The 18803-nt window shown below is 38.7% G+C and overlaps 1 protein-coding gene across 1 annotated transcript in view; it reads right to left on the bottom strand.

Moving 5' to 3' along the window:
- Positions 1–10587: 10587 nt before the first annotated feature.
- Positions 10588–18803, bottom strand: part of pik3r1 (phosphoinositide-3-kinase, regulatory subunit 1 (alpha)) — a 48452-nt gene continuing 40236 nt past the window's right edge. Inside the window, exon 15 of the mRNA XM_058618040.1 lies at positions 10588–10717. Coding sequence (XP_058474023.1) covers positions 10588–10717 — 130 coding nt within the window. The remainder of the gene's footprint in view (positions 10718–18803) is intronic.

Below are 18803 nucleotides of genomic sequence, written 5' to 3'. Positions count from 1 at the left end.
GTGATGACACATGCTCACTGGTGTTGAAAATGATTAGCATTCTCTGTCGGTGAACTTGGTGAAAAGGAAGGCTGCTGTTTGGTGCTGTAAAGCGATGTCACTTTCTGAAAACTTCATGTGGGTCAAATTAGAGTTTTTGGAGCACTTTGATTCAGACTGAACAGCTGTTTGATTTTCCATGATATTCATTGACTCAGGAGGCTGAATGCCACTGATTCACTAGCTGAGTTTTCCTATAGTACAACACCAACAGGTCAAGTGTCCACTTTTCCAGTGAAATATAACCGTGATTTACATGTTTTCGCAGAAAATAAATCATAATAACATCAATAACAAGGGCCCTCACATTCCCCATGCAAGTCGGGGAGTGCAGCAGCTCCCTGACCTCACTGTCACTCACTCAACAGTCTTCACTTTTATTCGTTAATCCCCTCAAAAATGACCTTAAAGCCACAGAATGATAATAACAAGTAAGAGAGCACTTGCTGTTTTGTGGCCAAATGGCAGTTAAATTCAAAATTCGAAATTTGAAATAAGGCAAAATTTGATGAACAACTTTTTGCCTTTAATGTGTCCAGCACAAATTGTTGCCACACCTCTTTGTCCTTTTATATTGTCCTATTATCAGGTCAAAGTTTCAGTTTGGCCAATATTTTAATGATGAAATACCTGCAGCAGCCTACTCTGCAAACATTTGAAACCTGTTAAATAATCACCCTTTCAGTATTAAAGCTATAAAAAAAAACGTAGCCTCTTGATTTGATTTAAATGTCCAGTGTATAACATATAGGAGGGTTAAATGCTATTAACTGAACACACTACATATAACCATGTTTGTATAAATGTATGAGCACCTTTAATATGTACTTTACTGATGCACTCGATGTTTCTACTGCAACCTGAGTTGACAAAAAAAGAAATAATGTGTGTTTCATGGTTTAAAATGGAAGCAACTATGCAAATTATGAAGAGCAACATTCTTTCTGGGGTGCAAAGGCCACCGTGGTTCCAAGCAATCAGCAGTCCCCACTGTTACATGTCACTTATTCTTACACATAATCCCAATTTGTTGACTTTTATAGTGCAAACTTGTATAACACAGTATTCTTTACTTTGTATTTTAACCACTGTACAGCTATATAACCTTCCATGGGTTGAAGTATATACATTCCAGGCTGCCTCGCCTCAGTATGAACCAAAATTAGCCAACAGTTCTTGGAACTGTCATGGTGTTGCTTCACATTGTGATATGCTCTGTGTTTGCATAGTGTTATATCATTGTTTGCTCAAAGAGCTGCCTCAGATTTACACAGCCAACTCTCTCCTGCTGATGCAACGAGAGACAAGTCTGCGTTCGCCTTTTCACCGTCTGCTTTCGCCTGAGTTTAAAATGTAATCAGCATTTTCAAAAAAAAAAACAACAATTTATTGCCATATCATTTTGAGGGCTGTTTCAGGACTTCTTTTGGAAAATGTAGCGGGTGCAAATAAGGAACGCGTCCCTGAGAGCGACGTTAAACACACTTTGTGGTGCTTTTTCTCCGCGAGGTCAAAGGAGAGCCCAAATGAAAATGTAATTTCCGAATGTGCCATTTGAGCAAACGATTACAGTGTTTCCTAAGAAAAACCTGTTTGCATTAGTCACGCCATGCAGCCTCACTGAAACACGCTGGCCTGCCATTAATCATGTTTTTCCAGGAAACTTTTTCCCAAGAGTCTGTGCTATATTTGAATTGGCTCCGCTCTTGGTGCAGAGTCCCTGGCACTGTGTGAACATGTATCTAAATCATCTGCCACAAACCTGTCAGTGCACTCCACACTATACTTTTCACTCCATCATGGGACATGTGTCACTGACAAAATGGGCAATTTCATGCTCTATCTAATTATTCTATCTATTGATTGAGTTATCCCTGTACGTACTGCGCGCTGATGATAATGACTTTAACTTTGTGGTTTTCACATTTTGTACTGAGGGGAAGTCGGCGACACAAGCTGGCTGTGCAGCATTTCTGCGAAAATGATCTTCAAACAAGAGACAATGCATACAACGCTGCATCACAAACATTGTTGATATTAGAGGTGTGAACAAAAAGGGTTTCACTAATACCGTACAGTGTGTACTGTACACTGTGTACACTGTGTACTGTTAAAGTTGTAGTAGGCGGGATTGCTGCAAAGTAATAGTGGATTGTTATTAGAAGTAATAGTTTAATCCACATGACATTTCAACACTTATGTTTCAGGGATCATCGCGTTCTTCCCACCAGAGAAACACACACGTGTGCAGTTGTTTCCCTTAAGCTCATCTCTGAAATTGATGTTTGATTATGTTTTTCTGTGGGTTATTTTTTTAGGTTTCTTTGCAGCGTAGGCAGTTGTTGCTGGAGCAGAACGACCAGTATGCAGAGTTGTTGTGTTGGAGCGTGACCTCTCTCTCTCTGCACTGTCCTGTGATCGGTCAAAAGTTGTCATTATGGGACAGATGCATCAAAAGTTGTAAACGGGACGAGGAGGTGCAGATCAAATCGCATTAAATTGTGATGGAATTATTCTTCAAGAGCTAAGTTCCATAATCTAAATTTTAACCCAATTTTCAAAGATTTGGTTTAAGAAACTGTGCATTTATGTGTTTCCATTATCTTTTGTAAAGCAATGACTGGGAGTTTGTTCACCGAGATGAGCAGGATGTGACGTAAACATCCATCGTCACCACAGAGAAATAATAAGGCGCGTAATTACGTGAAATAAGAGTGGCATACAGCCGCGTTTTCTTTGCTGCTTCCCTCAAATTATTGAAGTAACAACTACAGTTTCTGGCAATTTACAATTTCTCACATTTCTCCTCACACCCACTGTTTCCCCCAGTGCAGTGAAATGTGCAGGTGACCTTTAAGCATCCTCTTCACCGTTTATGGATACGCCAACTTTTCCATCTCCCTTTAATTCAATATGTCAATAAGTGTTTTGATGCACTAAATCACAAATGTGCATAAAAACAGGCTGATGGAAACAAGTAACATCCTGCCTACTGCACCTTTAGCTGTCACAGCATAGATTTTTAATGTAGTGTTTTGTGCTGTGTTTTCTTCGAAAGCTGTAGCGCCTGCAGCATGACTGTAGGCGCTGTGGTGAAACAGCTTTCTAGTTTAAGATCCCGCCTTCTCAGTTACTTCTGTTACACGTACACTTGTGTCAGAATTATCTGACTGAGAGATAACTATAAACCGCACCACCAGGTGCTTCAGTAACATGTCCCTCTTGTGAGTTGTTGGTCAATATAAACCCCTCTAATATCACAGAACGTTCTGCTCTGCAGTGTACACCGCAAACACACACACACACACACACACACACCAGCCGTGTGCTGTCACGTTTCACTCGACGATGTCCTGGCACAATATAATTAAGCGTTCTTTTAAGCAGCGGTGCAGCATGTGGCTGAACAGGAAGCGCCACTTTTTTTCTCCTTCCTCAGCCTAATGCTTACATTATCATGCCCATCAACAATGACAGTGGCACATTAGTCTTTAGAGGCTCCAGTTGAGCAGGTTATAATGTTTACTGTGTTCACTTTGACGGTGTTTACATTATTTACTTCAACACAAAATGAAGAGGCGCAGAGCTTGTCAACTTGCCAATTCAATATTTGTTACACTTAATCCTAAGAACAGCAGTGATGTCTATAATATTGTCACTCACTTAATAATAATGTGAACCTCATGGTGAAAATAGAAAGAAAATAAAAGGGCCCTCGCGTCCGACACTCAACAGTCTTCACTTTTATTCTTAAATCCCCTCAAAAATGGCTGTAATGATAACGTATACGTCAATGTACGCTGAAGTTATAGTGGCGAAATGGCGCCTAAATTTAAAATTGCCGACTTCCTGTTGTGTCAAGTTTGTGTCCGTAGACATGTTCGGTGTCAGTCTCTTGCGTCACGTATAAAGTTTGGAGGCGATCACAGAGGCACTTCCTGTTTCGTTTTGCCGAGGCCACGCCCTTTTGAATCCCCAAAACCTTTTTTCGACAACTTTTCGCCTTTGATGTGTCTAGTGCAATTTCAAAATGGCCGACTTCCTGTTGAGTTGAGGCCATGGTTCCCACCAAGAAATTGCAACTGGGTTATATATTGTCAGCTTGTGCGTTTAAATTTAATCCCATTAAAGCAAAGTCAGTTTTAAATGATGCAATAAAATGCATCGTTATGAGCGTTCTCCCTGTGTAATCTAATGCACAGCTCTTTATGAGCACGGTATGGAGTCAAATACGTAACAAGGAGGATTGTGGGGAAATAAACCTATTACAGTCATTAATCATTGTGATTATCTCCTGACATCTGGACGCCAAACGCCCGGCGTGTCGTCAAATTTGAGTGTGGAAAGTGAGACTGGCTCTAATGCATCGGTGACCTCTCACGTGCGGTGAATCCAAACATGCGTGGGGGGGTTTATAACCGTCGAGATGGTGAGTGATCTCCTCTAATGGAGTCCCATTCCACTGGTAACAAGAGCTCATTTAGTTAATCACCGAGGATTTGATCAGATTTATAGATCCGATGCTATTGTCCACTTTAGAAAAGCAAAGTAATTACATAATAGCTCAGAGGCCAGATGTCTGACCTCTGATTAAAAGCCAAGAAAGCGGCGCTGACAGCTACATGAAACTGAATTACTACTTCTGATGTCTTTTGTTTCATATGCGTCCATGTTTCTGTTCGCCCCAAATGATGGGATCTTGTAATCTGTGCTTTACATCGAGGGCTTTATGGCAAAAAAAAATACATTTCATTGCAAAGCTGGAGATGTACATCAAGTTGGACCAGAGCCTAAGAGGATTGCAGCCATGTTTAGGGCATGTTACAGGAGGAAGCTCACATACGACTGGCTCAATCTGCTTCACTACACGGATCACAGCATCATTTATTTTATTTTTTTTCCCCCCAACATCTGGACTTGTGGGCATTTTTTGGTTTAAAGCTCCTTAGAGCAAATGCTAACAAAGTCCATCAGCCTTTACATCGCAGTGAATGTATAGCACAAGTCATGTTTGTCAATGAGATTGCAGAAGGGAGCGGATATCCAGATTAAAAGCTCATTTGCAGAAGGACATGCTGTATGTGTTTGAGCGACGCTGCACTCACATGTGCACTATGTGTTGCTTTAATGCTTTAACTGTGGTAAAACAGTTCAATAATCATAATAATGTACTGTTGTCCACGTGTGCGTGGGTTTTCTCCGGGTTTCCTTAGATAAATTGGACACTAAATTGAGCGTAGTTGTCCCTGTGATGGACTGGTGATCTGTCCAGGTTGTACCCCACCTTTCGCCCCATGTCAGCAGGGATTGGCACCCGCGACCCCTGCGACCCTCATGTGGAGGATAAAGCAGTAGAAAATGAATGGATGGATGTACTGTAGTGACATTGTTGGCCACTGCGTGAAGTTATCAGGCCTGTCACTTTATCATATATATACAATCAATCAATCAAGACATTTTTGGTAAAACAACACTTTTTTTAAGATGCCACTCTCATGGTTGAACCACTAACAATCCTAATGCAAATAAATTGATCAAACTCTATTTGAAGGGTACTTTTCATTTACATTACATTATGGTCACTTTACCTTTAAAAAGGCCAGAATAGATCGAATAAGAATGGAAATGACACACAAAAGGAGCAGAGAAAACACTATATCACCACTTTAATTCCTACACAAGAAGAAAAAAATCACACGTTTGACCAAGAACTAGGTGTCAGCAGCTGGTGTTCCACAATAAAAATACACCTTCATAAAGAATCCCGATGTGATTGTCTCTGCTGCCCTGGATGAATCCTCATAAATCATTAGGGTCATTAAAGTTCTTGTTGACCAGAATAAACTGTAGCCTGCTGAAACTTTTCCATTCCATTGTTGATGCACTAATGGAGGCTGATGCTGCAGCAACAGCAGCTTTATGTACAGTACATAGTTATAGTTAGTTGTTGTACCTGCTCACGTTTGATGATAGTTTAAACTACTGTGACATAACATGCCTGCTCAGAACAGGAGCACACACACACACACACACACACACACACACACACACACACAGGCTCGCTGACGAGGGATTACAGCTCATTCTTCAGAGCGCTGGGTTTATTTTAAGGTCTGACTGGATAACGCGGGATTAGCATCACAATGAATCCTCGGGCATTCAAAGCCAGAGGTCATCCCCTCCGTGGCCTTTGACATTTGAAATGTTTATAAATCCCCAACTGTGTTGTGATAGTTAAACATAGATTTTGATCAGCTGTCATTCCAGTGAGGTGTACGCTTTTTGACCACGCTACTGTTGGAGAGTTGATTCAGCGGCGACGCTCATTCTTACTGTATACTGGCTTTTTCATGATCCATATCACAAACTTCATCAGTATCTACAGATAACACTTCTTTTTGGTTCTTTCATCATAAAGTATAGTCTTCATAGCTCATGTGATCACTGCATGTGCATTCCTCACTCACATTCTGGTCATGTGACGCTGGTGGTGCAGGTCTCTCTCTTCACAGTCTGTGCCTAGTGAAGCGTTTACGTGACATTTAGGGTTTTTGGACTAACTGAAACTGGATTTTGTGTTTACTAAAAAACTAAAATGTTCACCTTTGTAAATTTATTTTTTACATAATCCTTTTGGGTTCATATGAAGTGTATTTTTTCCTCTGCCGGCAACTTTGAAAGGTTGTATTCTCTTTCATAATAAAATGTTTTCAATTTGTTTTTGTTTACAATGTGGAACATAAGGCTATGCAAGTTAAACATGATTCAAAACAAGTGTTTTTTTAAGACCAATAGTGATTTGTCAATAAAATGAAATGGGTTTAATAATAATAAGAGTTCAGACTCTTGTCGGCGACGTCATGACTGGTCGCAACTTGACTTTACTATAAACTGAGAGCAGCTCTTCCAGTTTGAGTAAACAATTTGGTAGATTTTTTATATGTTGTGGGTGAAATAGTGTTGTCGTTTTCATTTTTCCAGCACAAAGTGTTTAGTCACACAAACAGTTAGTAAATCAGATGTTCAATAAAACTGGTGTAACCATGACAACAGTGCATTCCATGCTTGTCACGATGCAAACTAAATTTCGAGTGATGACAGAAAATCATTGTCGACGCACTCGCTCAAAGTCATGCACGCGGCATACGTATCCTTTCATTTCCTTTAACTGACCTTGATTTAACAAAAGATTAAATCTTATTGGGTTAAGAAGCTATTTTTCAATTCTTGATCTTTTCGGAGAAGTTTTGACATTCTGAGATTAAAGCAGTTAGTGAGATTAAGTGACTAAGCTTTAAGTCTTGCTGCAGCTCATTCAATGGGGCAAGCGAAGTGAATATAATATATATACATATATATACATATATATACATATATGTGTATATATATATATGTATATATATATATATATAGAATATATATTTCCTCAAGGGGAAATTGTTTAAATGTATGTGTATATGCACAAAGGCCTTTTTTTCCAGTTTCTGTGTGTACATTTGGAGCAGAAAAGCAAACTCTGGTGGTGGAATAGTTCACAAAGAGGACTCACATATTTAGCATTCCACTTTTGTGCAGCGCCACCATGAGGGTGACACTCTCAGTGTTTTCTGGTCGCTATTCTCTATAATTTAATAGCAGACTGTTGATTTTGTTTCCTGAAAAGGATGCATGCAAATGTTTCACAGTCTGTACTTTGACTCTGACAGCCTCACTTTGCACTCTTTAAATTCTCCTCCCAGTTAAAGACAAGGTTCTGGCAGATGTGTGTTTATAGAGACCGGCTCATTCACACCTGTGCAGCCACTATCAATCAAGGCACAGCAGAAACAGTCAATGCCTTTGTTTTTGATTTTATTTTGGATAGATTGATTAAAGTGCTTTATTATAACTGTGTCCACTCTGTTTGCAGCCTCTCACTCACTCTGAAGCTGCAGTCTGAAATAAGTGTCACAGTTTTTAGTGCTCGACCTGTTATTTGCATATTTGTGCTGGGAACAAGTTGTGCTTCTTGGGTTTGTACACTTGCACAGTAACTGTGGCTGCATTCCTGCTGCTGCTGCTGCTGCTGCCGCTGCTGCTGTGAAGAAGCATGAATCACTGGCAGCCGAAGCCTCTGCATGCTGACATAGACTGTGCTGACTGATGAGTTGTTGGCTGCTTTCATGCTGCTGCTGCGTCTCTGCATATAAATAATGTGTTGCAGTGTAGCTCTGTTCATTATCACTGGCGTGTTTCCTCATCTTTTAAGCTTTTTTTAATCGATGTATTTTCATGTCGCAGTCTGCAGCTCACTGTGTCGAGTTCATACAGCCTTAGAGACCATTTTTGTGTCTTTACTTTTCTTGATTTTACATCTTAAAGCTGCTCATCGGAAAAGCAATACTCGAGCGAGCATTTGCGTGTGTACATCTGCAGCGCAGGGGCGGGCGGGGCCAAAAAACATTTGTGCCCAGCCGTGGAAAAACCACGCCTCCCGAGGGGCATTTTGAGTTCTTGGAAAGTCTAAGCTTTCCAAGAATATCTGACACCTGGAAATCTGGAAATGTTTCAAGAGGATGTGGCCGTGTGACTGTAAGGCACTCCTCAAACTGGTTTAGGTAGAATTTTAGCCTCAAGGATTTACACCTTTCTGGGGGAGCCAAGTGACAGAATCATCACATTTACATAGTCCAACCCCCTGGTAAACAAAGGCCCCCGAATGTGGTATCACCACACCCCCAACTTGGAGGCGGTTCACAGCGAGTTTATGGTTTTAAGACCCCCGATACTGTGATTTGAAGCATGGAGTGACTTCTTCTTGTATATTCTGTGGTCAAACTGCTAGAATTCACCTCTGAAACTTTTCATGGGTATTTCAAATCTGTGCTTAGAAACAAAGAGAGTCATGTGGAGCTGATAGATATAATCAGCGTTATGTCAACTCAGATGATCATGATGATGGTTTGAATTAAACTGATATTTGTTTTTGTTTAAAAGTTGCACACTGACTACAGGTTTCAGGATAATGGCACTCGTGGTGAATTGATTTTTCTCGTAGTTGAGCTGATAATCTGTGGCGTGGCTTCACTTGGTGACCATGTGATATTCTCCAGGGATTAATAGTACAACATGTTGATCTTTCCTCTTAATGTAATGTAGATCAAATATATATTACAAACAAATTCCACGAACAAAAAAGTAGGTGTGAATTATACAACAAAGAGACACTTTGCACATTCAAACAGCAACAGTGTCAGACCGTGTGTGTGTGTGTGTGTGGGGGATTCTTAACTGTTTGTGTGTCTCTCCGTCAGCTTCACACAGCTCGCTGTGTCTTCTGTTTCTTCAGCCTGTGTGCCAGTCTTTTAAGAGTGACTTTAAAAAAAAATAAATGTTAAGTCTTTAAGTCCTGGTCTTTAGGTCATCTGACCACTTAGGACCCTGAGTGTGTCCCATAAACCCAGGTCCAGGTCATGTTCATTGATTTATTTATCTAGGAGTTGTTGTTTTATGTTCATCTATGTGTAGGTGCAGGCAAAACCTCTAATAGCCCTTTATGTTGTAGATTAAAATCACAATGTGTGTAGTCATGATTAATGCCTCGACTGGCTCTACATGTTGTTGTCGAGGACGTGTTTCGTGTTGATTCAACAAACTTAAACTTTATCTTAAAAGTTAAACACTCCTGACATTTTAGGATCAACCACAACCTTAACAGGAAAATGAGGGACGGTGATGACAAAAAAAATAAAGACACATTTACAGTAAAGACATTGCGATCGTCAACAGAGTTTGTTCTCGCTGACTTTATTATGACCCGAGAGGATAATTATGAAATGAATAAATGTTGCCGTAATGTAACATTTATGGTGATAATTTATGGTCTGTCCTGCTCTCAAACAGCACCACTTTGACTTCCATCCACTCGCCTCTTTCTAATCAGAGCTGACGTCAGTGCCGTTGCGCGAGCCCTGCCTCGTTAATTATTGAGAGGCCCCCGTATTACACATTAGCAATTAGATAATTGCCTTGAGGCTTTATCTTTTCAATTTAAGTCAGAGGGACGATAGATTTTCATTCCCATTGGGCTTGAGACGCTACAATCTCAAAAAGTATTCCTCCCTCGTAAAAAAAAAAAAATCCCATTTATTTATGCAAATTGCAGCAGATGTTGCCAAAATTCTCTAATTGTAGCCACGGGCTTGAAAGAAAATAATGTTCACTATTAAAACAGAGACACTTGTGGGAAATGTATGTCACATCAGCTCAGTATAAGGGAGGAAATACAAAAATAAACCAAAATATAAGACTATACTCCCACTTTAACAAAAATAGGGGATGAAAATGCTGAGTAAAACACAAGCCACAGCTATACAAAGAAAATAAACACTGGCCATAAACACTATCTGTGAGATTTGAAGGTCATAAATTCACATTCCTATTCAAACCTTAAAAACATGTGTTCACCTCATCCTGTTGAAGTGATAACATTTATCACGCTCTCGTCCTGCGTGTCCTCAAAGAGCGTCTGTTATGATCTGGCACCACACAAATAAAAAGGACTCAAGACTACGTGAGGCTCTGACCCGTCTGCTCCAGGTTCAACGTCCGGTAGTCCCCTATTAAAGTGATTTCCATCAAGACAGACTGTGTGCTGTCATATCTGCCAGACAGCCCGCATTGCTCTTTGCGAGAGATGCTTAGTCAGGGAAAAACATGCCCTGATTATTGATTAACAATCTGAGTGTGCGCACACACACACTCCGCTGCAGGGTGTGATGCTCTCAGCAGCATGTGACTCCGGGTACTAAAGTTGTCTTGTTGATTTGGGATCGTGTAACAGCAGTTTACATTGTGACTAATTGGAGTGTTTCGCTCAGGGTCACATATTGATGTAGACGTGTGTGTGTGTGTGTGTGTGTGTGACTGGGGACAGATGAGGAGAAAACCTGACATGGTTTTCATCATATTTACCGTCAGTCAACCCTAAACGCTGCGTTATTGCTGCTGTGGGAAACAGGCTGGCTCCACTTATCTCTGTCCAAATTCCAGATAACAGGTGGTTTCCTTTTTTTTCGTTATCAAAATCTTGTGCACGGAGCGACTTCGGAGAACACGTCAATTTCCCAGAAAACAGATTTGAGCTGCATTGTGGATCGCAGTTTGTGTATTTATTAACTCTGTGTGTGTTTCACCGTATTTTACTGTGTTTATTGGGAGCTTAAAATACTTAGAGGTCTGTCAGACCACACACACTGACGTGGCTGTTTATTAAAGAGTCCCTTTTAAATTAGGTTCAGGTTAGGTATGTTGGTGTAAGAGGCCAAACAATGGGTCCTCATGAATACAGTGAGACAATTCATTTTAATCTTTTTACACAGTCACATGGTGGGGATTTGTCTTCCGTATGGGCACCAAAATCGAGCCGCCATAATGTAAATTACTATATTTTAAGGTAAAGACATATTTTTTGAAGTTAGGCTGAGGTTTGGGTTAGGTTAGGTGTGTGTGTCTGTGTGGACCAATTGTCAAACAAACCAATCTTTTTAAACTTCAACAAAACTTTGTTTTGTTTCAAATCTGAATGCCCCTGAAAGAATAACTCAATTCTGTAGTTTGAAATGTGTGTCACGGATCACAGCAGTCTTGTTAATATTTTGTAGGCTGAAGATTGACGCACTTTGATCCCCAATTACTCCTCTGAGATCCCCTCTCTGAGTGTGGCTCATCAATGCTGCAGATATATCAGTGAAATATTAACAGAGTGCTGTGCAATGCCAGAGCCTCTGCTCCCTCTATCAGCGTTTTCGAGATAAGCCGTCTGAACCCGTTGCCTTATCTTCAAACCTCATCCTTTACAGCTCTGTAACCGGTGTGGCTACATTACAGTTCCTGCAGCTGACCTAAAAGAGGAAGAATTCCTCTCCGTAAAGTCAAACAGTGGAAAATGACTGTCCTTACTTGAGCTCACTCTAATGAATTCAAGCAAGCTGTCTTATGTAAACTCCAACACGGTGTTATTAATGTATGATTCACTTCAGTGTCTCGACCTACAGAGTGTGCCCTGAAATAAACTCTGCAAATCTCTCGGGCAAAGTAGCCTGAACCCAAAGCTTGTGCTACATTTTATTTACTGACCTCAACCTGTGACAGTGAGAGCTGTTACTTTTCACAGCCCAGACGGACGCATTTACCCGTCAGTGTAAAAAGAGTCTGTAAAAGCGTTTCAATCCGAGTGAAATCAAATAAAATCAGTTTTATTTGTGCAGCACTAAATAACAACATTCAATATCTGACGGCGTGTGAAGCCGAGACCTCACACTATTGCAGAGACCTAAAGCAGATGTTATTGTTTCTTGTTAATATATACTCAGGTTACATAAAAGTTCAGCCATGGGTGTGTTTATCATTAGGTTACATCTCTGTTTGTTTTTATAGCACTCAGTGTGTTTATAAAGTGAAATCCTTTCCTTTGCTTGCTGTGTGACTTCAATTGTCTTAAAAGTTTTGTTTTTTGGGGGGATTTTTTTTTTGATGTGACCGCACAGCTTGAATGGGAGACCGGTCTGGACTGCAGGCACAGCGGCACATGTGGTTCGGGATTGTGTGGCTGTAATCATTATTGTCATGGTTCCATCACAGATCTGTAAGCTGTGTTAGTGACGAACAGTCTGAGTCACTCTGAGTCAGTCCATCTGAGATCGGATGAGCTTTGGCCTGGTGGAATCTAGTGTTTTTGTGGATTTGACTCTTTCATATATAAACAGTTTACCAACAGTGATTTTCGAACCCTAACCCTTTTCAAATCCGTGCTCTTTCACCATTTTATGTCAGGTTTTAATTTCGTGCCAATTGTGGAATCGAGAGTCATGGGCATTTAGTATTGGTCTGTGTACAGTTCTGAATATTCTCTTAAAGTTTGGACATTTTAATGGATGGTAGTTTGATGTAGTTGTTCACTGAGAAAGTTGAGTTTAATTGAGAAGAATTTAGCATAATATCAGGACATATACATATATACATGCACACACATACACATCACTATGTATGTATGTCATGGAAATTGATTAGGAATAATTATTTACTCAAATATATAATAGTAGATAGATAAATTGGTTTAGATATTGCTGACCTTTGTGTTAATTTGCACTTAATTTGTTATCATCAAATGTTTCCTTACAGTCTTTGGCATTGTGGGGCAAGATTTATGGAGGCTTTAATAAAACGAAATACAATTCTTAAAAAATAAAATCACTTTTATTTATTCCAAAAATGAGAAAAGCAAAACTCTCTCTTCTTTCATAACTCTCAGAGTCAATGTAAAGGGCATCTTTCACCACCTCCAGCAGCTGACAGTAGATGACTTCCCTTGTATGAATGATGGATAGAATCTAATGAAAACATTCCACGCTGACATCGTGTTCTACCTTTGTTGGATGTCTGATCATCTGAAGTTGCACAACAAAGGCAGAGACTTCCATGTTTGAAACTGGTTTAAACGTCATTGATGTATTATGCTGGTAGCAAAAGTTAAACTTGTTAGACTTTTTTGACTGCTTTTGGACGACATACTATACTATGATGTTTTTGACCGCTTTTGGACGACATACTATACTATGACGTTTTTGACCGATTTTGGACGACCTACTATACTATGATGTTTTTGACCGATTTTGGACGACCTACGATACTATGACGTTTTTGACCGATTTCGGACGACATACTATACTATGACATTTTTGAATGATTTTGGACGACATACTATACTATGACGTTTTTGAATGATTTTGGACGACATACTATACTATGACGTTTTTGAACGATTTTGGACGACATACTATACTATGACGTTTTTGACCGATTTTGGACGACATACTATACTATGACGTTTTTGACTGATTTTGGACGACATACTATACTATGACTTTTTTGAGTGATTTTGGACGACATACTATACTATGACTATTTTGACCGATTTTGGACGACATACTATACTATGACTTTTTTCAGTGATTTTGGACGTCATACTATACTATGACTTTTTTGACCGATTTTGGAAGACATATTGTACTATGACGTTTTTGACCGATTTTGGACGACATACTATACTATGACGTTTTTGACCGATTTTGGACGATTTTGGACGACATACTATACTATGACTATTTTGACCGATTTTGGACGACATACTATACTATGACTTTTGTGACCAATTTTGGACGACATATTGTACTATGACGTTTTTGACCGATTTTAGACGATTTTGGACGACATACTATACTATGACTTTTTTCAGTGATTTTGGACGTCATACTATACTATGACTTTTTTGACCGATTTTGGACGACATATTGTACTATGACGTTTTTGACCGATTTTGGACGACATACTATACTATGACGTTTTTGACCGATTTTGGACGACATACTATACTATGACGTTTTTGACCGATTTTGGACGACATACTATACTATGACGTTTTTGACCGATTTTGGACGACATACTATACTATGACGTTTTTGACTGATTTTGGACGACATACTATACTATGACTTTTTTGACTGATTTTGGACGACATGCTATACTATAACTTTTTTGACTGATTTTGGACGACATGCTATACTATGACGTTTTTGACCGATTTTGGACGACATACTATACTATGACGTTTTTGACCGATTTTGGACGACATACTATACTATGACGTTTTTGAACGATTTTGGACGAAATACTATACTATGACGTTTTTGATCGATTTTGGACGACATACTATACTATGACTTTTTTTAAATGATTTTGGACGACATGCTATACTATGATGTTTTTGACCGATTTTGGACGACATACTATACTATGACGTTTTTGACCGATTTTGGACGACATACTATACTATGACGTTTTTGACCGATTTTGGACGACATACTATACTATGACGTTTTTGAACGATTTTGGACGACATACTATACTATGACTTTTTTAAAATGATTTTGGACGACATGCTATACTATGACGTTTTGACCGATTTTGGACGACATGCTATACTATGACGTTTTTGACCGATTTTGGACGACATACTATACTATGACGTTTTTGAACGATTTTGGACGACATATTATACTATGACTTTTTTTAAATGATTTTGGACGACATGCTATACTATGACGTTTTTGACCGATTTTGGACGACATGCTATACTATGACGTTTTTGACCGATTTTGGACGACATGCTATACTATGACGTTTTTGAACGATTTTGGACGACATACTATACTATGACGTTTTTGACAGATTTTGGACGACATACTATACTATGACGTTTTTGACCGATTTTGGACGACATGCTATACTATGACGTTTTTGACCGATTTTGGACGACATACTATACTATGACGTTTTTGACAGATTTTGGACGACATACTATACTATGACGTTTTTGACCGATTTTGGACGACATACTATACTATGACGTTTTTGAGTGATTTTGGACGACATACTATACTATGACGTTTTTGAGTGCTTTTGGACGACATACTATACTATGACCTTTTTGAACGATTTTGGACGACATACTATACTATGACGTTTTTGAGTGCTTTTGGACGACATACTATACAATGACTTTTTTTGAGTGCTTTTGGACGACATACTATACTATGACTTTTTTAGAGTGATTTTGGACGACATACTATACTATGACTATTTTGACCGATTTTGGACGACATACTATACTATGACTTTTTTCAGTGATTTTGGACGTCATACTATACTATGACTTTTTTGACCGATTTTGGAAGACATATTGTACTATGACGTTTTTGACCGATTTTGGACGACATACTATACTATGACGTTTTTGACCGATTTTGGACGATTTTGGACGACATACTATACTATGACTATTTTGACCGATTTTGGACGACATACTATACTATGACTTTTGTGACCAATTTTGGACGACATATTGTACTATGACGTTTTTGACCGATTTTAGACGATTTTGGACGACATACTATACTATGACTTTTTTCAGTGATTTTGGACGTCATACTATACTATGACTTTTTTGACCGATTTTGGACGACATATTGTACTATGACGTTTTTGACCGATTTTGGACGACATACTATACTATGACGTTTTTGACCGATTTTGGACGACATACTATACTATGACGTTTTTGACCGATTTTGGACGACATACTATACTATGACGTTTTTGACCGATTTTGGACGACATACTATACTATGACGTTTTTGACTGATTTTGGACGACATACTATACTATGACTTTTTTGACTGATTTTGGACGACATGCTATACTATAACTTTTTTGACTGATTTTGGACGACATGCTATACTATGACGTTTTTGACCGATTTTGGACGACATACTATACTATGACGTTTTTGACCGATTTTGGACGACATACTATACTATGACGTTTTTGAACGATTTTGGACGAAATACTATACTATGACGTTTTTGATCGATTTTGGACGACATACTATACTATGACTTTTTTTAAATGATTTTGGACGACATGCTATACTATGATGTTTTTGACCGATTTTGGACGACATACTATACTATGACGTTTTTGACCGATTTTGGACGACATACTATACTATGACGTTTTTGACCGATTTTGGACGACATACTATACTATGACGTTTTTGAACGATTTTGGACGACATACTATACTATGACTTTTTTAAAATGATTTTGGACGACATGCTATACTATGACGTTTTGACCGATTTTGGACGACATGCTATACTATGACGTTTTTGACCGATTTTGGACGACATACTATACTATGACGTTTTTGAACGATTTTGGACGACATATTATACTATGACTTTTTTTAAATGATTTTGGACGACATGCTATACTATGACGTTTTTGACCGATTTTGGACGACATGCTATACTATGACGTTTTTGACCGATTTTGGACGACATGCTATACTATGACGTTTTTGAACGATTTTGGACGACATACTATACTATGACGTTTTTGACAGATTTTGGACGACATACTATACTATGACGTTTTTGACCGATTTTGGACGACATGCTATACTATGACGTTTTTGACCGATTTTGGACGACATACTATACTATGACGTTTTTGACAGATTTTGGACGACATACTATACTATGACGTTTTTGACCGATTTTGGACGACATACTATACTATGACGTTTTTGAGTGATTTTGGACGACATACTATACTATGACGTTTTTGAGTGCTTTTGGACGACATACTATACTATGACCTTTTTGAACGATTTTGGACGACATACTATACTATGACGTTTTTGAGTGCTTTTGGACGACATACTATACAATGACTTTTTTTGAGTGCTTTTGGACGACATACTATACTATGACTTTTTTAGAGTGATTTTGGACGACATACTATACTATGACGTTTTTGACCGATTTTGGACGACATTCTATACTATGACATTTTTGACCGATTTTGGACGACATGCTATACTATGACGTTTTTGAACGATTTTGGACGACATGCTATACTATGACGTTTTTGACCGATTTTGGACGACATGCTATACTATGACGTTTATGACCGATTTTGGATGACATGCTATACTATGACGTTTTTGACCGATTTTGGACGACATGCTATACTATGACTTTTTTGACCGATTTTGGACGACATGCTATACTATGACGTTTTTGACCGATTTTGGACGACATGCTATACTATGACGTTTTTGAACGATTTTGGACGACATACTATACTATGACGTTTTTGACCGATTTTGGACGACATGCTATACTATGACGTTTTTGACCGATTTTGGACGACATACTATACTATGACGTTTTTGACCGATTTTGGACGACATACTATACTATGACGTTTTTGACCGATTTTGGACGACATACTATACTATGACGTTTTTTAACGATTTTGGACGACATACTATACTATGACTTTTTTGAGTGATTTTGGACGACATACTATACTATGACGTTTTTGACCGATTTTGGACGACATACTATACTATGACGTTTTTGAACGATTTTGGACGACATACTATACTATGACGTTTTTGACTGATTTTGGACGACATACTATACTATGACGTTTTTGACCGATTTTGGACGACATACTATACTATGACGTTTTTGAACGATTTTGGACGACATACTATACTATGACGTTTTTGACTGATTTTGGACGACATGCTATACTATGACGTTTATGACCGATTTTGGACGACATACTATACTTTGACGTTTTTGAGTGATTTTGGACGACATACTATACTATGACGTTTTTGAGTGCTTTTGGACGACATACTATACTATGACTTTTTTTGAGTGCTTTTGGACGACATACTATACTATGACTTTTCTAGAGTGATTTTGGACGACATACTATACTATGACTTTTTTGAGTGATTTTGGACGACATACTATACTATGACGTTTTTGAACGATTTTGGATGACATACTATACTATGACGTTTTTGACTGATTTTGGACGACATGCTATACTATGACGTTTTTGACCGATTTTGGACGACATACTATACTATGACGTTTTTGACTGATTTTGGACGACATGCTATACTATGACGTTTTTGACCGATTTTGGACGACATACTATACTATGACGTTTTCGACCGATTTTGGACGACATGCTATACTATGACGTTTTTGACCGATTTTGGACAACATACTATACTATGACGTTTTTGACCGATTTTGGACGACATACTATACTATGACGTTCTTGACCGATTTTGGACGA

The sequence above is a fragment of the Solea solea genome, chromosome 19, assembly GCF_958295425.1.
Source record: "Solea solea chromosome 19, fSolSol10.1, whole genome shotgun sequence".
Taxonomy (NCBI): Eukaryota; Metazoa; Chordata; class Actinopteri; order Pleuronectiformes; family Soleidae; genus Solea; species Solea solea.
Note: the sequence above shows the minus strand (reverse complement) of the source record. Positions and strands in the feature narration are given on the sequence as shown.